We start from the raw sequence: 24524 nt of genomic DNA, 5'->3' as shown, positions 1-24524 counted from the left end.
TTTTTGTCCCTTGTTAATTAACTATGAATAAAACACTCAAGAGAGTGACTGATAGTCTGTACCTTGGACAGACAACGTGTTACCAGCTTTCTTTCCCCCCCAACCCCTCCAAAAAGATTGCATCTAGTTTGATCTGCTTTCCAAGACTAGAGAATACATTCTTTGGGTTTTCCAGTCAAGATGTCTAGTTTGTGAGTACAAACCACAGAAGAGTTCATCACTTTCATCGGAGCAGTTGTTTATGCCATCACAGCGCTGCATCTGCTGGATGCATAAGCCTGTAGAACACTTGAAATGTCCAGGTGGACAAGCTGCAAGTAATAAGACAAACCAGAACAAACAACAACACAGCTTAAAAGTTTCATTTTCCCAAATATTACCAGCTCATTTCATTTACAGTAAATAAGCTGTTCCAAGGAATCAAAGCTAATCTAAGTTTGTCTGTATGCATTGTCAACACTTAACTTGAGTTCAAACTGTCAAACTCAGTGATTTAGTTGAAAACTGGAATTTAAAAAAAAAAAAAAAAAATCTCTAAAGTTCCAATTCGGCTGTTATTGCAATGTGTACTGTAGGCTCTCCACTAGGCCTGGACCAAATCAGCCAGTGGTTTATGGTGCTACACAAGACAGATTAGAATGCCATCTTCTTTTAAAGGAGAATCTCACTTTCAGTACCTAAACTTTGCAACTTCGATTAGTAACCTCTATTGAGGTAACTTATGAATTACATCAATGTTTGTCTTTGAAAATAAAATCATGAAGTTACTATTGTGTTGGCTTTTTATTTTTACATACTTCATACATATGCAATGCATAAAATTGCTCTAATGTGACAACAAACTATGACTACAAACCGTTGCTTCTCTGTAACTTTAACAACATGAATACATAACATTAACACAGGGGGAAAATAGCAGTAAACAGCTGTCTGTTTCAGCTGTTTGGTTTTTTGTTGTTTTGTTTGGGTTTTTTAAATGTTGGTAAAGTATTTCTCAAATTTTTGAGATTATTTTCAGCTCAGATTTCTACTGACACACAAAGTATTTAAATTGATGGAAACACTGGAATAAACAGCTAGTTATTTGGAACTCTCTGTTGCATGGAAGTCTTTGTAGTAATAGCTTTCATTTTCAAGGTTTTGTTTGCAGTGTTTCTATCAGGAACATCAGACTTCAGTTTACTGCACCGTGGCCATAGTCACACAGGAAATTTTAAGGACTGTGCAGAAGAGAGTAAACTGTGCGTACAGGAAACCAGAGCATGCTGCACGTGCCCACAGACCCTAGTTGTGGAGCCTTGATGAGCTAGAAAAGGCTCTTTCTTTGCTAGTCACTTGCCTTGATAAGACTAGAACAGAAAAGTGAAAACCCAGCAGAGAATTTTCTGCATAAACCTAAGGAAGTCTTACTGGATCTGAAAAATGCTGCTTCACAGGTATGAAATGCAAAAAAAGGATTGAAAAAGATAAAATCCATCTTACGCTGGCTGATGTTATAGTTGCCATACTCCACCAGAAGTGGCTTCTCTGAGACCTTCGAACTGCACTGAAGCTCTATGTTGACAGTAGAACTTGCAATGTGGAAGACTGTTTGGTGATCAACATAGTAACCACAGTACCTAAAAGTGTTCAATGGAGTTCAAGAGCAGTCTTCACATTAAAATTGCCTTACATACAGTTTGAACACCAATATTAATGAAATTCAGCAATACAGTCAGCAGCCATACTTTAAGAATCTGATATAGTACCCAGTTCCCCAAAATTCTGGTCTTAATCCTTCATGACCACACACATGCAAGAAGAATGTTTTGCGAGAAAGTCTAGAGGAACAGAGATGTAATGAAGAAATTTATCAAGACAAACATGGATGCTTTTGTCACCACTTCTGAAATCTGTTTTTAAATGACTTGCACTTTTGGGAAGACTTCAGTAAGTTTGGTGGGAGGAGAAGCATCAGCACAACAGAGAACAAATTTAGCTGCTCTAATTTTGAGGATTGTACCTAAAGAAAGGAGCGCAAAGGCATTGGGATAAAATTGAACCAACTAATTCTGAGGCAAAGGAGAAAAGATTTAGAGAAACTGAAAATATTTCTAAGTAGTCACCCAGCCTTAATCCACAGTTAACACTCTGGAATTTTACCTTTGAAAGTCATGTCTTCAAACACCTAGTCTAGATGAATAAAATTATCCCTTGAGTCTGCATCTACTTTAAGCTGCCATTTTGGCAAAAAGCTTCCTTGGACTTCTGCCTAGGTGTCACCTTGCTCAGAGAAACCTAAATGCTCCCTGATGCCAGTAAATATTTAATCCATCCATTACCAATCCATTTCTACTGCCCCTTTCATCAAAGGTGCCAAAGATGTTGCAACTAACATTCAGATGCTACTCTAGATGGGAAAAAACAAAGAAAGAAAGAAAAAAAAAAAAAAAAAAAAAGAAACAGCCAAAATATCTACCCCCCAATCCAAAAAAAAAATACAAACTCAAAAAAAAAAACCCTCTTTTAACAAGGAAAAGTTTTTTGATCATGCTTTAAAAACTGGAGAATTTTAAACATAGTAAACCAATGAATATTTACAGTACAGGTTGTTCTAGAAGTAGAAATAAAGACCCTCTCCGCTGTCCCACTGAAACACCCCAAAAATGCAAGACTAGTGAGAAAAACATCTGGATTTAAGATTCCTGTCAAAAAATTACTTATCAATCTAAATAGATTTAAGAACATAAACAGCTGTATTGATTCTTAGCATGCTTGGCACACACACTTGCTTGACAGCAGTGCAAGGTCACATGCTGCAGTTAGAATGAACTTGTGAAACATGGAAATGGGCTACTGTATTGGCAAATGAAGTAATGGAATAATGGAATATTATCCAGAGGAAAATATTTCCCTTGTTTATTTTGGTAACACCAGGACCACTCTTCACATCAATGAATACAGGGAAATTGGTCAGTAATTTCCATGTGTATAGATGTTGCCTGTGGATCTTGTGTACCTCACTGAGCCACGCCATAGGGGATGGTCATCCTCACTTGCATATTTCTACCTGTGCTTTGTTTCACCCTTTGAAAGGGAAAAATTCTTTTAACAGATCCAGGAGATTCTGTTCCAGTAATGTGAAAAATTAATAAAACAATTAATAAATAAATTTTCAAAATACATGTTCTATATACCCTCTAAACAGATTTCTTTGAAAACAGCTTTCTACTATAGTAAAGTTAAGGGGGGTGGGGTGGGGGGGGTGGAATCTGCTAAGGCTAGGAGTGAAGACTTCCTACTGTAGGAAGTCTTCATCTTTCTCACTTTAGCATCTTTTATCAGTGTTCCCAACCTAAAACAACTTGCCAAAGTACATAACAAAATGCCACCTAACCTTCCAGTTCCTCTCAATTAGCCCACAGGCATTTTCTGTATTTCTTCTTCTGTCATTACTTAGACAACTTCCCTCTAATAAACCTTAGCACCATTTTAAAAAAAAAAAAAAAATGGCATGCTGCATTGACCACTTCTCAGCCACATAAACCCACCTCATCTCACCACATGTAGGGGAAGCTCCTGCCCATCTGTGGAAGAGCTGAGTCAGCTACATCAAGGAAGCTATCTCCTGTACACAGTGAGAAATGCCATCTGCTAGTAGGATTTGTAAGACAGAGCTACAGACCCTTGGAAGCCTTCTACCGGTGTTTCACTAGCCATTTCTCCAGGTCCAGGACAAATGGGGGTTGCAAAGAATCATCTGTAACTCCATACCATTGCTACAAAGAGAAACTAATTAAGGGGATCCCATCCCGTGTGTTGAAACAAGGAGTAGGATACCTTTTGAGGGGATGAATAGGTGCATGCATTCTGTAGCAGAGGTAATGGAATGTTGCACCTGTGGGCTTCAAGAAAAATAAAACACTGGCAACCTCTTTGTTCACATAAGCCTCTAGTGGTCTGCTCATAGAGACTCTTGATACTTCTGCCTATGAGACTTTCAGCCAAAACAGATCATCAGCTGTAACTCCTCTGACTAGGCAGAAGAGCATTTGCATGTCCACTGGGAGAAAGAACTCCGTGGTTGCATTCAATGTCTCTGGTTAGATAGTTATCCCTAGAGGTTTGAATGAACCCTAGCCACACCATCTAGCAATCTTTATTTACCAAGATGACTCCCCTGAAGCCTCTTAACCCTTTTAACCTAAAATACCAGAACATGCATGCTATAAGCTGCAAATGCAGGAGGCTGAAAAGATGGGGTGTTCCACTCCTATTTCATTAATCACTAAAACATGGGGAAAATAAAATATCAAAATGTTTCACAAATTAAATCTTTTTTTTCCATCAGAAGTTGACATAGAACAGAAATTCCTAGAGGTTCAAAAGCCTTATTTCCACTGAAAAAAAGCACTTCTAAAGGGAAAATGGTCTTGGTCTACTTATATAGTTAGCAACTGGCAACAAAAATCAGGAGCATGTGTTTTTTGCAGTCCTTCAAAAGTAACACTGAGTGCATTTCTAAGGCTCATATTTGGACGTTTCATTCTGTGGAATATATAATTGATAAGCTTATTTAATAGCTGCTCTTTCATATAGAGAATCTTTCAACATGAACCCATCATTGTTTTTTCCTCCAAATTTTGCCTTTATTTTATTCATATCTCAGTCACTCCTAATATCTCAAATCTTTCCAATTTTGTCATAAAAAGAGCACAAAAAAAACCACAAACACACCAAAAGTTGCCTGTTTTGGCTGGTGTTTTTATGTGCCAGTCTACTCCAGCAAACAATTCTCATCAAGGCACAATTTTAGGAGCTGCAGAGGAACTAATTTTTTTTCTGGAGAAGTACAATATGGTAACAAAGAACATAGAAAGTTTTTTCTCTTCTCTGCAGTTCTTCCTGTTACATGCTTAAAGGCATGACTGACTTTTTCTGCACTCACAACTGAAACTAAACATTCAGTTTCAAGTGTGATCTTACTGGGGTTTCCATCGGAACAAAGTTTAAAAAAATAAATTGAAAAATTCCAACATTCTAAATCTAACCTTGCCTCATCATCCAGTGATTGAAATATGACAAACTGGGTGAAAAAATGGCTGCACACTGTTCTTGGGAAAGCAGCAATATTTATATTAAAAATAGAAGCAATATTTTGATAAAAAACACTTAAGAAATATAGTCGTGCCTTTGTAGCCATCTGTACAGCTTCTATTTCCAGATTCAGTGACTGGAATGTGGAAGCAATTAATCTTCTGTTCCAAAGAATTTCTTTGCAAGAGCTTTCACTGAGATGTTAATTAGGATTGGTGTCCTCATGAGCAATCACAGAATTAAGTTACACTTAAAAGGGTCTTAACAGACCTTGTTCAATGATCCCAGAAAATGTGGAATTATTTTAGGGTTCACAGGACATTTGTCTTCACCCAACTCTTCCAATTTCTGTCTCTCTGGAGAGCGTAAAAGGCTTTTGTTTTCATCTTTCTGGTACTCTTCAATATACTTTTTTTTTTCTTTTTTACATGTATATGCACATATATTTTGCAAAGATTCAGTTACATCATTCAGTCACATCAGCCAAAGTGAAAGAATGGTAAAAGACACCAGTGAAACGTCTCCGTGGAAGCTGTGTGAGTTGCAGTAGCCGTGGGAAGGTTTATTTTGGCAATGTTAGATTAATAACCCATGCAGAAGTACTTACATGTGTTCATTAATTTTCCACCATCCTCGCTCACAGCCTTTAATATTCTTTTCACTGATAGTATAGTTATGGAACTTCAAAGCTATACCAAGGCTCTTCTGTGGAGTCTGTTGTGAGTAAGGAAGACAGTGCAAGCAGCATTCTTTTTCCTTTTGTGGACATAGTACTTAGAAGTCTATAGACCTATCTCAGCAATTAGGGTGCTTGGCAACACCCATGCCCTGGTTACTGTGTGGACTTTGCCAGCTCAACAGCCAGTACTTGAGACACCTGCCAGCCATCCAGTCTTGCGTTAAAGGAAAGGCTGGCAAAGCCCCATCACAGCTGCAGGCTTTCTCCCTCTCATGCCAACAGTCCTTTCATCTTCAAAAAGCCCCTGGTCATAGAAAGCAGCTTCTGTATTAAGATCAAAGCACTCCAATGCAACCAAATTGACTTGTGTAGGGACACACAGCCCCAGTGGGTTGTTAGCCAAGACACTGAACTGAACACTGGTGTCACCTTTGTAATGCTAGGAGTTATTTTTACCAAAATATTGTAGTCTTCTGCTAGCACCTGCTCAGTCAAGAATTATTTAGCATTTCACAAATTATTTCTAAGCCCATTGGTATCATGGTTGTTAATGAAAACTTCCCTTATTAAAACAAAAAGGACCTTTTTAGAAGACGTGGCAATGTTCCTTCAAAAAAATAAAGGCTAATTCAGGGCAAGATTCAAGAAATGAAAATTTTTCTCCTACTCTCTTATTGAAAACATGATTTGGGAAATGAGGGAAGTTTCCATATTGAACTACTGGGAAATTAAGCTGTTTTGAGAAATAAGTTCTGATGGTTGCCCATGTTAAGTGTTCAGAAACTTTTCTGTCAGAGGTCCAGGGTGAACTGAAGACCTGAAGTTTAGCAAAAAAAGTAATTGCCATAACTTTCTGCAAGAGGAATAGGCTGTACGTAGGTCATAGCTAGCTGTAGGTCATGTGCAGTAGCACATGTAAAATGTGTCAGTGAAGTGGACAATGTGCTAACAGACTCCATTCAGACTGGTGTGGTGGAACATGGGCAACAGCTAGCTTAAGCAGACATGAGTAGCATACGCAGAAAGATGGATAAATAAGGGACTGCATCATATCAATTACCATATCTTTAGAGAGGAAAACATTGAAGAACAAACCATAAGCCAAAGATCATATTTAAGCCCCATCAATAGGGAAAGCCTAATGTCATCAGACAAGGCATGGCAAAACTATTCTAAACCAATGTAAACTTTTGGACATTTGCTGTCAGAGAAGTACCTGAAAGGATACAGAAAAAGGATACCAAGGGGAAAAAAAAAAAAAAAAAAAAAAGTCTGTGGGATTATACTGAAAGGACAGACTACCTAGGAAAACAAAAATTAATTAAGGAAAATAAAATAGACTGAAAAGAGATATCAGAGAAGTGGCAGTAATAAGATTAGAGGAGTCTTTTCTACATAGTTTTTTCCCCACATTTTTTTGAGGGTGGGAAGAGAGGAATTAAAAACAGAGAAGTCTTACATTCTCTGTGAGGTAATTCTGCAGGCTAAATATAATAATTAACCTCTCCATCTTTGTAATAGGACAGTTTAGGAACTATGTTGTCTTTGTTAAGAATAAGTGCACATAAAACAAAGAAACAAACAAAAAACAAACAACAACAACAAAAAGAAACACCTCAGCACAGACAGCTCTTCTGTCTGGCATGTCATTTCTATGAGGACGTAGGTTACTTCCTACAAACTCTTTCTGCTGTGCTTACAGATTCTGTGTACCTAAAACACACAACAGTGCCTAAGAAGAGAAATTCATGTTACCTGGAAGTTCCATGCACAAAGACATTTTGGAGGATAATAGCTTGGATAATAGGGACTTGTGATTCTCCCTTCATAGCCAGTTTTCTCTTCAGTCACTATTGCTTTTCCACACCCTAGAGAAATGCAAGGAACAACAAGTTGATAAACCTTAATGAACTTTTATTTAGTTCAAGCAAAGCTATTCAATGAGCTAAGCATCCAAATTTATCATAAGTCTTTCACTGCAAGACAGGGCGGATTAGGAATTAAGTTAAAATTAAACTCAAACTCAATTTAAGTTAAGAAGATACGTTTTCCCAAATGATGCAGACATGGGATGTAAAAGTCTAGGAATACTTGCTGGGCTCTGCAAGACCAGGAGAAAACATTGAGAAGTTTTGTGTTGGTTATTTCACTAAAGGAAGCTCCACAAACAAGTCACAGTGAACACAGACTACACCAACATATCCACCTTGCAGTAGCACATGAAGATTTCTAGTCTTAAAATGCAGTCATTGAGTGAAATGAACAATGTGCTAACTTAATCAGTTGCCTGGAAGCCAAAACTTCATTTTATGACTGCTCAATGGATTCATTAAAAACAAACCCACACATACAAACAAACACACGACACAAAAAAAAAACCCAGACCTTGATTTCTACTTACCTATAAGGGGGAATTAATCACGTGCATTTAAGATGATATTTTAATGCTTAATTACTCTTATCATGGAAAGTATGAAGCATCTTTCTGATATGCCTCTATTTCCTTGCATTGCATTGTGTTAGATTTTTATTCTCGGGCTACTAGTGCGATGTTCCTTATATTATTTCTGGTTATGATCTAACCACTTCTGCTTTCTATTGCATTAAGCTTTGCAATGGTGAACTTCACACAAAGAAGTCAGTTATGTTTGTGTGCCAACGAGGAGGCAGGGATCGATAGAAAATGCTGACAAAGCTACTGAAGTTGTATTTTCTGAAAGTAGTTTCTAGTGCTGAACTCGTTCCACCTTTAACACCACCACCGAGTCCCGAATCAGGAGAGGCCAGAGCAGTGCTACACCTGGAATAACAACTCCATCTACTGGCACAATGCAGTCCTGACCAACTGAATTCAGTCAGTACTGGTTTCAGCCTTGTACCTTCATCGTTGATTTAAGAACAACTAATCTGCACAGATTAAATAACTGAGGAGCAAGCAGACACTCGGTAATGCAGAGGAGATGGAGGAGAGAGATAGGCACGAAGAAAAAAAACCTATGAAGTACAGGACTCATTTATGCATAGTTAGGAACATGACAGCCACTTTAGGTTCTTAGAAACAACATAAAGAACACATTTCCAGACACAGAACAAACCTACTTTCTTGTGTAATGGCCTCAAAATAGCCATGAAATTCCTTCTGTTCCTTTATTTGTTCTGCCTTAAACATAACCAGCATGAGATTATTTGTGGACACCAGTGACACCAATGAATCTGCTGGTTCACAAGCTCTGAGGGGGAAGAAAGGAGAGTACACACATAAGTAGTCAGTGGGAAAAAAATAAACAAACCCAAAACCAAACAAACCCACAACCAAAAAGAGACACCGAAACCAAACACTTGGCTCTCATTCTGTGCATAAGTTTTCCACTGCTGCAGAGCTTATCTGTTTCAAAGCCTAGTAAAAACTCCATGCTCTTAAACATAAAAGTACCCATTGTAAAAGCAGTTGGAAATTAAGTATTGGAAAGTCATTTCTTGGAAAAAAGGCAGAAATTGCAAACATGAAAAGGAAGATTGAATGGTTAGCTCAAGGAGATAATACTGACTTTCAGCCTTCACTCCAAGCAAAAATTAATGAAGCCAACAGTAAAGAAAGATTTGTAGACAGAGAAAATTTATTTTATTAGACCAACAGATTTAGCTTGAGTTTGGGGTGTGGGAAAGACAAGCAAATTATTCTTTAAGTCAGAAATGAAGAACCCAAGCCAATCAATTGGTCTTATTAAAAGAAAAAGTTATTTTCCATATGCATTACCTGGCAGATACCTTCAATCCTCTACTGATACTAACAACTAAATAAACGCCATCTGCTGTCTTATAGACAAGTCAGTGAGTAATTCAGATGACTAGAGGACAGCTCTCGAAGAGGACTGAAAAGCCAGTGCTCTTTTTAAAGGATTATACACACACTGACAGGCCAAAGAAGACTTTCAGGAGTCAAAACACAGAATTCTTCTGTTTGATGGAGGTACTGTTTTCATCTGGTATGGCAGGGCCCTGTGGAAATAGTTACTAGGAATTTCAAACAAAAATTCCCCAAACAAGCCTACTGGATCATTGGAGGGAATTAAAACCCAAAACCAGCCCACATCCCTCGGTGCATTAGAGCTTTATCTCTAGATTTTAATCACCCTCTAAACTACCCAAAGTAGCTCAAAAAAACCCCCCGAACTGGTGAGTGGTAGTAAGTGTGAAGAGATCACGAGACAGTTTTAGACTTTCAGCCTTCATATTAAAAGTACTAATCTTCATATGGAAGATTTTGCTTAGGGAAGGAAATTCTGACACTTTATTTTCTTTAAAAAAGAAAAAGTATTTTGCTCATCGCTATGTTCATAATGCATGAATATTAAAGTATTTTTAACAAAAACAACCCCCAAAAAATGCAGCCAAGAAATCTACAGAAAAAAAAAAAAGAAAAAAAAAAAAAAACACACAAATTATTGTCAATGTCAATGAATTCTCAATGCAAGCTTATACTCACCGGTACAGTATCTTATGTTTGATTGGCATCAGGGAGTCATAAATGGTTAGTGAGTCAGTGATGCAGTTATCTGCTTCAATCTGAAGGGATACTATTGAAAGACGAATTATATGGCCTACTGATGCAATCAGCTTAAAATAGCAGATTGTTTCCCCTGAGGTAGCATGGATAGCCAGAGGAAAGTGCTCATTTAGGCGATCAGCATACAGGTCATACATACAATTTGTTCCTGTGAAAATGACACATTTTCAGCAGTGGATACTCACTACAAAACTGTTAAATCCTCATGGAGTATTAAAGAAAAATAAACTAAAGCAACATATGAAAGCATAGCTAAATATTAGAACAAAGTAGTCTATGGCACTCAGTGGCATATCTTAGTTACAAGCCTGTGGTCAAGAAAACGTCTATTCCCAAAACTACAGAACATCACAAACAGTGCTGTGACTAAGTTCTTGTATGGCCTTTGTATGAAAGCATCACTATTTTGTACGACAGGTGTTCACAGTTAAGAAAGATCTGTGGAGCTCCCAGAGGATAAAGTACCTAAATCAAATCATCGTTCATTGGAAAAGGTTCATGAAGGCAGAAATCAACTGCTCATCCCTAAGGATATTTATAATAAAATAAATCCAAAGTAAAAATCAGGCTACATTTTTTATTATTACTTTGGAGTTTTAGATGATTGCTCAAACATTAGGCTTCTCAATGTTTTATTGTGGAATGAGCTCTGAGCGCTACTATTAAATTCAGATTTACCAATTCATTCAGGTTGGAAGGCATGCTAGGACTTCTCTTGTTCAACACCCTGCTCAAAGGAGGGTCAAAGTTTATTCAGACCAGTAGCTTGTCCTGTCAAGCCTTGTAAACTTGCAGCATTAGAAGTCACCATTAGAAGTGGAAGTATCATGAAATGTAAATTATACATCCTAGCCTACAAAACTTTTATTTTAGAAAAAAGGTTGTATTATAATTTACATAAGAATCACCAGATAATTACCCTACTTGCACCCAGTTTTCCAATTAAGCTGAAACAATTGTTGCTTTCAAGTCAAACATGTTGAGGTCTTTATTTCATTTAGTGTTGCAACTCCCATTCAGCAAAAAGTTTAGGGTTTTTTTGTTTGGTCATATCCGAAACTCTTAACATAGGTCTTTGCAAGGTGAGGAGGAAAATACAAATCAGGAAAGATAGGATCCAAAGGAAATATCTGCATTAATTTCTGCCTATTAAAAAGATGAATCTCTGAGATAGCTACTGTTTTGGAACACCAGTTAGACCATTGTGAAAGTTCACTATCTATCTATTGTTGACTCAAATTAACTGTTGGCCTTTTAGCCAGTGTTTAATCAGGATAGGAAGTGGCAGGCATTGTCTGACTTCCACTTCTAATTTACATTCTTGAAACTAGTCCTATGAATGTTCATGAACAATCTGTAAGGGTCACATACCAGTCAACTGAATTACAGTAACAGCTATTTAAAGCTTTGGTCAAGCCATTGTTCTTCTTTCTTCCTTCTTGTTCTTATCTCTTCTCAGTAACATTCTTTTTGTAAGGGTCACTTGTGCTTATTTATTCACCAGTAACAAAGTAATTTTAGATTATAATCTTTAGAATTATGTGACTGTCATTACTTCTAAGTAGTTAAAAATATGACTAGCTCACTGCTGGTGTGGAGTATGGTGCAGAGAATTCAAAGCTAGCTCTGGTACTAGAAGTAATGCAGGCACGACAGCTTGAGACCAAAGCTGGATACAGTCTTTCCTCAGAGACCCCTGCACAGCGAGATACCATGGCAATGCAAATCACTCACATCAGCTGAATCTCCAAGTCTCTTCTCCAATCCATTCTTCTATACATCTGCACTCCAGTGCTGTACCTGCACTAACGACTAGGTGGATCTTCATGCCAAAATAACTCCACTGCTCACAAAACACTATCAAGCAACGCACCTTCTTTGTATGCTACTGCATTAACACTTTGACCTCTGCATCATATTCTGTAGTCCTAAACAGACACACTCAAGGTACCACAACAAATCAAATTGTACCAATATAAGGCACTCTGAACTCCTGTGGTAATCCATGTTGTTGTTTGCCTGCAACTTTATTGTATACCAGCACTGCACTTCTCATGGATACCAGGTGCCACCCGTGGTTGACTACACTGTAATTCTCTGAAAGGCACCTAGAACACGGCAGGTCATCCTTCTCTCTTTATATGAAAGGTAAGCCCTAAAAAAGCCTTAGCATCAATTTTTTTGTGTTGCACTCTTCTCCTTATTTTCTTCTCTTTTATGAATTGCACTCTGAAATAAATTGAAACACAAGAGCTGGGTGTACTAATTCTTCTGCCTTAGAACACTGAACTGGGAAATTAAATTCCTATGCAGGTAAGCACCAATACACAAAATCATTTTAAGCAATTAAAATGCATGTAAGGAGATGTGACAAAAGCCAATATTGCTATGCTGTGCAGTTTAAGTCAGAAAAGATTTTGAGCAAATGAATGCTGTAGCAAGCTTGACTTGGATTTTGAGAAAATATGTCTGATGATGATGTAAGCACTGCAAACCATGGCCCAGGGTCTGTGACCCAAAGTCTACCTGCGGACAGCAGTACTAGGACATCTTGACTTGGGTGCACTGATAAAAGTAATTGTCGAATTCTGAGAAAGTATACAAACTAAAATCTTGCAAAGTAACAGAAACAGAAGTCACAGACAGAAATGCAGTTGTCTCAGAAAAAAAACAAAGGTAGACATGGGGAGGTAAAAAACCCTTAAAAAACTGAAACAGTGCAACCTTACAAGATGAAAAGTAATCCTGTGTCAAGGAACAAGAGTGGCCAAGACATCCCTATGACTGACAACTGCTGGCCCAGTAAACTGTAAACAACTAACTGACTCAGTTTATTTCCTACCATTCAGCCTGGTGCATCTGAAAAATTTATCAGTCAAACTAAAAGCAGATAGTTCCTGTATTTGTCACATGCAAGACTCTTGGTAACTCTTGTAGCAACTCAGGACATAGATGCTGAGGCTGAACTTAACCCTCTTAATACTGAACAGTATCTTTGAGTCTAAGACATGAACCAAAAACTTTGTTCTACACCTCTTCTCTGTGAAGAAGCTGCCAAAATGGTGAATTACCTGTTCCTGTTGTTGACCAATAATCTGACCGAAGACCTGCTGCACAGAAAAAGAGTTGGGTGAGGCTTCCCATTTGCCCAAAATCCAGAATTCAGGGTTTAATTCAGTAACACTTCTTTATTCATAACAGTAAACACACAGGACAAAACAGCTATCTCAGCAAAGGAGACCCCTCAAGCCACCTTCATTTCTGAAAATGGCTTTCAAGTTATCGTGTCCCCAGACATCTTAGTGCCCGAGGCAAGAAGAAACTGCATGCCAAATGAGCAATCAAATTTAATTGAAGAACTGAGACAGAGGCATCCAGGAGGTCATTTTCCCTTGGCCACAAGCTTTTTCAGCTTTCAGCTGAACAGAATTTTTCAAATAAGCTTTTTCTGTCCTGTGTTCATAGAGCTCAAAATCATACATTTTGTAGCTAATTACATTAAACATACTCAAATCCTACATTGCTAATTCCTCCCCAGACAGACAAGGCACAGGCGTTGTGTAATGAATGGGTAGCTTTATAATTTATTTTTTAATCTTTAATATGAAGGGGCTAAAGTTTGATCTGTGTGGAAACCTTAACCCTCCATCTTTTCATAAAGTCACAAACTAACCCAAATCTAAGTTAGCTACAAGGTGTCAGTCTTAGTTGTTCAATTTGAACATAAGCACTGTAAGTTTTGCAATCTATTCACAGGGATATTTTGCAGCTACCTTGATTTGAAGTCAAATTGGGATTTTATTTTCCTTATTTTCATTTTCCTTTTTTTCTTCTCCTTTTCTATAATTATTTTATTATTAGAAGCTAAAGATATTGGACAAAATTTTTGTTTTATCTACAGAATTTACTGCTTCAATATAAAATGCTTGCTTAATGAAGTATTTCCTCGAGGATATGGGGGTGTGCCAATACTAACCGCTTAGTACGATGGAGTCCAAGTCAACTGCAAGGCCCTGAAGACTTCCCACCGAGGTCCGGTTAACGATACTTGTCTGAATGGAATCCTTTAAAATGGCAGCTACACAATCCTCACACAGCACTTGGCCTTTCGCCTGTGGCACCACAAATACGATCCAGAAATGAATAAGAAGGCCTCCATTGTTGTTGTTACTGAAATAAAAAGGTCCTACAGATTATCATCAAGTTGAAAGTTTTCTGAAGACTAGACTCTTAACACAAGCTTCAGAAGTACAAATTTACAAGTTTATGGCTCATTTCCATCTTGTTTGACACTGAATGTGTTTTTTTTCCTCTATTAAAAAGATAAAGTACGTCCCCAAAACACACTCCTCGTATCCAGTTAGGGATCTTCACTATGCTGATTTCCTGATTATCTCCTAAAGATCAAATTAGAAATAGCAGAATTATCATCTTCAGAAATGCAGAGCACTGCATTGCTACACATCTCACCCTGTGCTGTGCACTGCAGCATGTTAGAAGCAATTCCTAAACTATTTAGGTAACACATTAGAGGCCATGTACAGCCACCCCAATCTTTACCTCCTAGCAGGGAGAAAGATCTTAAAATGAAATATAGAAACTCCTGCTCTTGAACCAAAACTGTATTTGATTATTGGAATAACTAGTCCTCGAGCATTAACTACACATGTAATATTGGAGTGTGTGTACTTTATTGCACTACAGCTATTTTCCCTTTCTTCTGTCAATAGAAAATAGCTTTATACCAACAGCATTACTTACAGAATTTGTGCAACCTAGTCAATAACAGAGTTGTGCTCTAACAGCATGCTTAAGTGGTTAAACTACTGTGTGATCTATCAGGAAGAATATCACCAAACCACTTCAGGGACTTTATTTCTGTTTACCTTATATTCTACTCTTGGCAGACAAGAACTGTTTATAAAACTTTAGTCTGCCCTTTTGTGGAATGAATTGGTATAGATTATAAGTGAATTTTGCTATCAGCACAAGTACATAGCAAAGAGATGAAATCATAACCATCAAAAACAGGCTTGTTTTGTATGCTCGTTGTATTATATACTACCTAGCAGAAATAGTTACATTAACAACAGTTTTACCTGACTTCTGAAACTGTGGACTGCTTATAAAATTTGGAGAAAGATGAGGTTGTGTAGACCAAGTTCATCTGAAAGAGAAAGTATTAAGATTTAGCATTTCTGAAGGTCAGCTATACCTGGAGATGTTATGTGCCTACGTCTTCCCAGGAACATCCATTTTTCCACCAGGAATAAGCAATATGCACACATTTCTGAGCATACATTGGCCAAGCTTGGCAGAGCAGCAGGCATGAACAGAACAGCTCTTCAATGCACCCGTAACAAGTCCAATATTCCCAGGAGACATATCAACTCTTCTGCCCTTGGCCAGCTGATATGTACAGCAATGCTTTTCCCAAATAAAGTGGATTATGAAAACGGCGTGCATGAAAAGGTGCAGTTACAGGAGATATCAGAGCTTTTTCCTGAATAACAGAATCACAGAGACTGAAATTGGAAGGGGACACTGCAGAGCATCTAGTCAAACCCTTCTGCTCAAAGCAGGATCAACTACTCTAGGTCGCTCAGGGCCAAATCCAGTTGAATACTTCCAAGAATTGAGACTCTATAACCTCTCTGGATAACCTGTTCCAGTGTTTGATCACCTTCACAGTTAAACGTTGTTTTGTTTTTCTAATGCTTATGTGAAATTTTCTTACATTTCAATTCATTTTGTATGTATTTTCTTTACAAATGGCATTTTATTAACATATTTCTTTCCAATATACAGTGTCACACATGAAGAAGGAAAAACTGCTCATTTCACACTGTGTGACTGCCTTTGGGGAAAGCAAGCTCTCAATTCCACGGGTTCTTTGTATGCATATGATGATACCAGACTGACAATAACCTTCATTCCTCTTGTTCAGAGGCACACTTCTAAAGCCACAAGGTGGCATGTACCTCAAACTGTTCAGACCTTATCCTGCTGCTTAATGGTTAAAATTAATGCCCAAGGCACTGTAACCTGGATTATTTTGAAGCAAAGGCTTTAAAAGTCACATTAATATTAGTCAGTAACTTCTAGTGTTTGGCACAGGAGCTTTGAACAATTATTTCAAGGGCCTAAAAAAAGTGGATGAAACTCAGTCTTTCTCCAGACTACAAGAGTTTTTATATATTACTGTTACCATCAAAGGGGAAAAGAGCCTATCTTGAGAGGTACATCCACTACCTCTCTAGGGGTCTCTTGGCCAGGAGCCATGAGCCAAAGGGTTTCAAAGAAAAAAAACAAACCAACCCCAGATCCCCCACATCCCTACTGGCAATTTTAGTCAACAGTCACGTTACCAAGAAACACAGTTTCACCAGTGTAGAATCCATTGGTGAGTTTAGGCGACGTTTGCAGCCAAAAAAAAATAATTTCCAAGTCACATTCCAGGTAGGAGGTGGTGACACTGGAAGTTCACACCTGCTGTCACCTCTCTCCACTATATGTGGCAAGAGCAGGACACTCTGGGACAAGAGCAAGACACAAGGTTCACAGCAGGTCATAGCTGCTCTGTGTAGAGCAGAGGAAGGACATGTCCTGCCCTGTTTGTCTGTCACACCTGCATGAGAGCATTTCAGTCACTGACATGCAGGACCAGGAAAACTACGCTATCTGCTTTTAAGTCTTTTGTCATCCAGCTTTTAGCAGGGGAGGGAAGAGAAGATAGACCTGGAAAACAGGAACATGAGTTTATAAGATGACAAAACTAGCAATTATTCAAAAATCTCTTGGTAGCATCCAACATTATTATTTTGTTTGTTTAGCTGTTTTCATGCTATTGCTTGAATCCTGATCTGGACAGTGCTACATTTCCTGATATTTATTTCTTTTTCTTCCCTATATGAACTGTCTTTAAAGTCAAATACCCTTTTAGCCAAGATTTCCACACCTCCCTTCCCACTGTAGAGCAGCCTTATCTGCCTACAACAGTTGTTTCTGCTGTTTCTGCTTTTACTGATGCAAGGTGTTTGGGATGAATAATGGTCTTTGGAATACCTAGCATCAGGAGGAAATATAAATATAAATACATTTCAGAGCCCTAGAGTAATTATAGGTGCCTTAAAGTGAAAGACTGGAAAAAAATACTAACTTAAATGCAAAAGACTTCATCGGTTTTATGTCTCAGAAGTGGCAATTAAGTTTTGAAGGGCTTTTGTAGAGTTCTGTTCACAGTTTCCAATTTGTGGGGTGAAATATGTGACATTTTTAGTAAATGCAAAAGTCAAACAGACCTTTTCAGAACTCAGTTTGTGACTGACAAGCTGAAAGCAGTCAGTTTCTTCCTACCTGCAGGTACTCCACTCTTTGTACATAGTCTTTCAGAGGGGGGGGGGGCAAGCAGAACACCACAGCAGACTGAACAGCACCTGAAAGTTGGACCTCATGCTCACAGCTCATCTTACCACATCTTGCACATTCTGTGCCACGGAGAGGAATTCTTTTGACTCCTTCTGCCTATATTCTGGGAGAAACTCTATGTTGGCAACACGAAACAGTCCAACAAAATACAAGGCATCTTTGTTTTCTGCCTGAACTGCAAGAAAGATGACAGTTGGCCTCCTTTTATTTTTTGTTCTTAGTATCAGTGAAATTATTTTTTCTGGTTAAATTCTAAACCAAATTAATCTAGTTGCCCTAACAGTGGGAATAACTACCAAAGAACACCGTTTTCACAGCCAGACCTTTCTAGATGAGTACAACAATATGAAGGTTAATTGAGCACACACAAGGTAAGGTACCACCAGACAAATGAACAAGCATAATGAAGGCAATATCAAAATGCAGATTCGGGAGCATCCCTGTAGAATCCTAGGCAGAATTCACATCAGGGGGTCTAAAAAGGAGAACATAGCTTTTACAGACCAATTAGACATATCTGCATTTTAATCTCCTTAAATTTCTTTCAATCTGTTCTGCATGAGAGACAAAGGATTTACCTCGCCTTCAGCAGGCCAAGAAATACAGTAGAAGTAAAAATTTCTGAAAAATCAAGCTTATAGAAACTGTCAGGTGTACGCTATTAGCTAGCACATTAAAAAAAAAATGTTTTGCATAACACTTAAAGTCACACTTCCTAGACCAAACAGGTCCTACACCCAGCTATGCCTGCTCTTATAATTATTTGTTAAGTGTTTGCAAAGACACCCAAGTGTCTTTCAGGACTTTTTGTTTGAGAAAGCACTTTCAGTTTGGTTTAGGATGTTACTTCTCCTGAATACTATTGGGGATAGTGATGTATGTAATTGGCCTGAGATTTTGGCAACTCACCAATGAAAAGCCACAGTAATGTCCAGGTTACAACTCCTAAAATGAATAGAATGAGGGTAAAGAGAATTATTTTGTTTTGAAAATTCCACAGCAACTTATCTTTTTTCTTCAATTTGCCATGTTTTTTCCATGCTAGAATCCTCTTTGCCAACTTGTCTTCTGCAGTTACCGTTTGGACTGAGATGTTGGCTACCTAAAATAAGGGGAAAGACAACAAAAAATGTGGAACATTTCTAACAGTAATTGACTGACCAACAACTAGAACAGATTCCCATGTATATTTGTCTGTTACTGCATATATACTACTATAATTCACTCTGTAGTAGTCTAAAACTTCAGTCATACAATAAGGTCCTTTTCTTCCAGACACTTGAAGCTATAACACAGAGTTCATCCCTATTGCATAAGGGATTCCATAAGCAGGTAAAAACACAATTTAGGATAAAGGCTCAACATGCAACAGCTACTCAGCATTAGGGATATGAATGAGTGCTAGCACGCTTGTGCATTCCTCATTAGTGGAAAGTAAGTTAGCCCTCTTCAGACCAAAGTATAGACAATGCTGAATTACTTTTCGCTGTCTGCAGCTGAGGTACATACACAGAAAAGTGCTGCAGAACAGCATCTTGGTAACACAGCCTAACAAGGTGTCTCATGACCCAAAGTCTTTGCTATGTTTATGCAAGCTTAGTGCAGAAGCAAACACACATTCAGCCATTCATTCCCCCCTTTGTGCAAATGGGGAGGGAGAGGTTAGCATGATATTCAAATAGTCAGTCCTTGTTCCAATATTATGGCTTGCCATTTCCCTCCTGAGAAATCAGAAGATGGGTATAGCACACCCTGCAGCTCATGGTCAAAATGACACTACTGTTCCCCTCCTTAGAAAAAAAAAAAAGAAAAATTAAAAAGCTCCACTTGCTTCTCAGACCAGAACTATGAAAGTAGGCTCTACTCACACCTTCCTCAGAAAAAAATCTCTGCTTCTTTTCAGGACGAGGTGCAGTGGGTGTGGACAGCTTCCTCCTGTATGTCCAGCTGCCTCTAAGCAGTTCCCTCCAGCAAATGGGACAACACAGCACAGGTCTTACTGGAATGGGACCTAGACAAGGCCACCACCTGGATATCCATCCCCTTGAGAGTTTATTTTGAACTACAGCTCCAGGTTTTCTAAAGCTAGATTCAAAATACATTTGCAGGAGTACTTTCTGCTTCTTATATTATTTATCTACAGTTTAGTCTGTCCTGGAAGCTCTGTTTATATCAGGCACTCCCCGAGACATTTTTGTCTGCAGGATATAATAAATGCACTTAAACATACAAAGAATGTCTAAGTGTTGCTGCAAGCACAGCAAGAGCTGCCTTGGAAAAATCTCTGGGGCTTCATAAAATTCCCTCTTGGAGTTCTCCCATGGTAGTCAAATACTTCGTTGTGAGACCAGTGAGAAGTTCAATCACCTTTTCTCAAGTCAATTCATTGTCCCATCTCTGCAGAGGTTAGCTGGCAAATTCCTGGATCAATCAGGGCATTTATGACAAAGTACACTATGTATGAAGAGGAGCACAGCTGTAATACCCAGCTGAACCAGAACTAGAACTATAAAATACTTTCAATTTCCTCCTTATATCACAAATATAAAATAAGTTGCATAATATTGCTACATCAACAAGGAACTCAAGAAAAATACTTAGAAAACATGTTGATGCTAGTGAGAGGGAAGCTCTTAAGAAGCTTCCTTAGGAAGCTGTGCATTTTCCATGGCTGGGGGCATTAACAAACAGCTGTCAACAGCAACAGTTCTTAATGTGAAGCACAAAACAGACTTTGAGACAAAAAGACCTGGCTCAGGACTGCATATATACAAAGATAAAACTGAACCTCACCATCATATATATAAGGGAAGAGCTCTTTTTTGTTTGTTTGTTTTGATCTTCATCCTTGGAATAACTTAATTTTAAAGGCACTTTGAAAGTGGGTCTCCCCCACTTCACAGCTGATTTTATGTCACTAGTGTGTTAGGACCTACTGAGAGGTCTGTCATCTCTCAGCAATGCGAGTAAGGAATCTCCGACAAAGACCAATGATAACTGGTGTATGGTTTGCTCATGGTGCAGATAGCCTCACTCTGCTGAGGGACACATCCCTGTTCCATCACCTGTCTCTTTCAGTGCCTACACAGAAACACACAGAGGAATTCACAATCACACTAGAACAGATGCACGTACAATGGCACAGACCGTGACCTGGGCAGACCTGACTGTTCCCTCTGTGCAATAGACCCTTCTTAGCCTCTGCAGAGCTACAAAGGGTAGACAGCAAGGAGAAGGTCTGCAACAAGATGCTAGGCCATTTACCATCATTTTGTTCTTTGAAGCCTCTCAGAAGGTACACTGCAAGAGTCTGTGGTCTGCTGTAAACTAAAAAACTAAAAGGCATGGACACAGGACTAATTTTTTTCATCCCTACTAACTATTTTCACTTGAGGAGGGAAAAGATTATGAAAGTCAGGATATCCAGCCAAGAACTGTACTCCAAGTTATCAATGTGGGATGCTAAATTTAATATAGTGGCTACAAAAACTATGTGCTTGATACCCAGGAAATGCCAAAAAATTAGTAGCCATTTGCAAAAGCAGTGCTGTGAAATAATTTACGGTATTTAGATGTTTTCTTCTGCCCAACAGCAGTAGAGGCACAGCTGAAGTGCTGTGTCCAGTTTTGGGCCCATCAGTATGACAGACATTAATAAACTGGAGCAATTCCAGGAAAGTTCCATCAAGAGGTAAGATGCTGTAGGACATGATGTATAGCAAAAAGTTAAGAGCCCCAGGGTTGTTTAGCTAGAAACAAGGAGGAAAAGTCAGTGTGAGTAAATCTAATTATAGATTTAAATACCTGAAGTGGGTTACAGAGAAAACAGTGCCACACTTTTTTCACTGATGCACAGTGAAGAGAGAACCACAGCATTCACATGGCAGCAGGGAAAATTCCAGTTGCAGGAGTCAGGAGGGTGTTGGAGAAAAGAAATGCCCAGAGAGGTCAGGAAAACTCCATCCCTGGAGGCTACTTAAAACTCAGTGGGACAATGCCTTAAATAAGGGAGCTGTGTGTACTCTTACAAGCAACATCATCACAAATACTCTGTCAATTTTGTAGTCAAATACGACAGCTGGGAACCTTTGACTTGAGGGTCTTCAAAGACGAGAAGAAAAATAAGTAATAATAATTAATAGAAGAATTAAGACCTAGTAATACACTTTGCAATTTCCTCAGATAAAATGTGAAAGCATTGAACTGGAAGATTTCAGGCTCACATCTGTCTAGGTAGTTAACTGCACATGTTTTACATGTTCCCAAGAAGGACTCAATTCACCTGTCTTCTGTATTTTCTAACAACCTTACTGAGAACTATCCTGTATAAGGATGAAACCCAGGTTGCCTGTCTGTTTAAAGCTCTGACAGCGAGAGACTGTCAATGAAGGTTCAGTTTTCTCATCTGATATGTGGGCCACTGCAGATCAATAGGGACAGTTAGTGCTTTCAATCTTCCCCAAGAATATTTTATATTTAAGTTTTCATATGTTATTCCTTTTTGTTGCTGTAGAGCTAACCAGACCATTATATTCTTTAAAACTAGATACAAAGTACCTGTCAAGGATTGTTAAAGACTGCTCAATAGTGACATCACTGGACTATAAGTATGCATTTGAAACAATCAGTATCTTAATTCTATCTACAGCAAGTCTAACCTTTTTTTAAAATGCAACTAAGTCTTGAATAGCCAAGTTCTGTTAGACAGGGTTCTAAATAGAATAGTTTTATTTGGATTCTAGATAGAAATTCTCTGTTATACAGGATTGGCTAGGAATATTGAATGCTATGCTCTGCATTTTAAGTATTTCCCCAGGTTACATTAATTTACCATAAACACTTCATAATACCAAAACCAAAGGCAAAGTTAAGCTATTCCCTTCCCTCAATAAAGATCACAACTATTAATTCAGCTTTCCTCTCTATTACAACTTAGTTTTTGTATTCTAGAATTGGTTTCCAGCTGAAATTGTAATTTGACTATCACCATACACTAAATTATTTAATTACTTCTTTGTCATGAGTTAACGCTCATACAATAATCCCTTTCTGTATCTTCTCAGTGAAAAATAAAACACTTTACCTACTTTAAAGTTGCCTTTCCTGCCTAGAAATTGATTCATTTTTAGAAAAGCATGCTGCCATGACACTAGTATAAGATTTTTATACGGTCACACTGACATTCCCATTATCTCTCTGGAAATACTTGTTGCTAGCAAATCTGAAAATATACAAACATATGTTGACATTTTCAGATTAAGTTATAAACAAAGTTATAACAAATCAACTCAGATGTTAGGTTTAATATTTGCAAATTAGATGATAGAAGTTCTGATAGTGTCAGGAAGTGCATGAAATCAAGAATGCTTAAGTCACCTACTTACACTTAGTTCTTCTTCAGGTTTAGCTGCTGGGTGATCATTTTTTTCATCCATGCCAGCAGAATTAATTGTATTGCTTGCCCCAGCTGAAAGAAAGCCTTGCACCTTTTTCCAGGTGCTACTCCTCCTTTTGAAGCTGAAGACAACCAACAGCAATGTCCAGGATGAAGAGAGGCATCAATTTACTTTGATGAGTTTCCAGTTGTAATCTCATCTGCCCCATTGCTCTTCTGTGAATACTAGAAGAATGCTATCAAGTAACTTGAGACATCAAATTTGGGCTGAATGAATAGACTTTTCACAGTCTTTTTAAGCTGAAATAGACTCCAACTTATTAAAACAAAACCACAGTGTTAAAAATCTGTGTATCATTAAAATTTCACAAAATTTGTAGCCATAAACAAGAAAATTAGCAAGCAAAATGTAAATATGAGAGCAAAATCATCAAGTAAAAAATGAAAATGAAATTTTTAAGCACCCTGTAGACGAGTGCTACAAGTAGCAGATAACCATTGGCAACTAAGAAGAGCATCTTTCTAGACTTTTTTAGAATTTTTAAACTTACCATTTGAATACTCAGATTTGGTTACTTTATTTTAACTGAGAAATAAGCTGCTCCAGGCAACATACTTTTGCATTGTCAAAATAGATCAGGCTTCAAACTGAGAATCCTTTTTCTAATCAGATACAGGAAGTCACTTGCAACGTAACAGTTCCATCCTATTTTCTCTGGTAATTAAATATTTATAGAGCATGTAAACCAGTACTTTTCTCAATGGATGTTAATCACTTAAAAGTATAGACAGCTCTATAGTTAGCAGCCTCAATACCTTCCTTGGGTCAGCTTCAGAAATGGATCTGGAGCGATGGCAACATTTTATTTAAAAAGCAAACAAACAAACAAACAAACAAACACACACAACCACAAAACTTTCTATTAATTTATCTTCAAAGGTATAAACCTAGACTAACAATCATAAAAACTTTAACAATACAATACAGTAGTAGAGGTATAGAAGAGATGTAGCCAGACCTCGTAACAGGTGAGCTCCAGGTGCAACCTATGCTCCATCAGTGTAACCAGCAACAGATACCTTCAACTGCAAGGCAAAAAATGCAGCAGTTAGATAATGCACTTGTAAATGGAAATATTCCTTGTCTGTGTGTTAGCCTTGGGCTCATGCCCTGAAGCACAATATTTCTGTCCTCAGTCATTCTTTGTTATTTGTTCTAGAACTTCAAGGCATTTTAACTATATGAAGTGGTATATTAAGATCTGGGCCTTATTAATTCTTTAGTAGCATAGGAAAATCTATTATTTTCTTCCATATTATTATATATAATTGCTTTCAACATTTTTTTGTTTTAATTACAATTAATTTTTTGGGGACTA

At 37.9% G+C, this 24524-nt stretch overlaps 1 protein-coding gene across 1 annotated transcript in view; it reads right to left on the bottom strand.

Annotated features, from left to right (window-relative positions):
• The window catches only part of TMPRSS7 (transmembrane protease, serine 7), a 31185-nt gene extending 7840 nt beyond the window's left edge, over positions 1-23345 (bottom strand). The window contains 13 exon segments of the mRNA XM_008948893.1: positions 204-311; positions 1483-1619; positions 5684-5790; positions 7511-7623; positions 8855-8985; positions 10242-10470; positions 13394-13432; positions 14299-14492; positions 15422-15489; positions 17795-17925; positions 18660-18852; positions 23135-23243; positions 23245-23345. Of these exon segments, the coding sequence (XP_008947141.1) occupies positions 204-311; positions 1483-1619; positions 5684-5790; positions 7511-7623; positions 8855-8985; positions 10242-10470; positions 13394-13432; positions 14299-14492; positions 15422-15489; positions 17795-17925; positions 18660-18852; positions 23135-23243; positions 23245-23345 (1660 nt within the window).
• Positions 23346-24524: the final 1179 nt, after the last annotated feature.

Source organism: Merops nubicus, unplaced genomic scaffold (assembly GCF_000691845.1).
Source record: "Merops nubicus isolate BGI_N331 unplaced genomic scaffold, ASM69184v1 scaffold461, whole genome shotgun sequence".
Lineage (NCBI taxonomy): Eukaryota > Metazoa > Chordata > Aves > Coraciiformes > Meropidae > Merops > Merops nubicus.
Note: the sequence above shows the minus strand (reverse complement) of the source record. Positions and strands in the feature narration are given on the sequence as shown.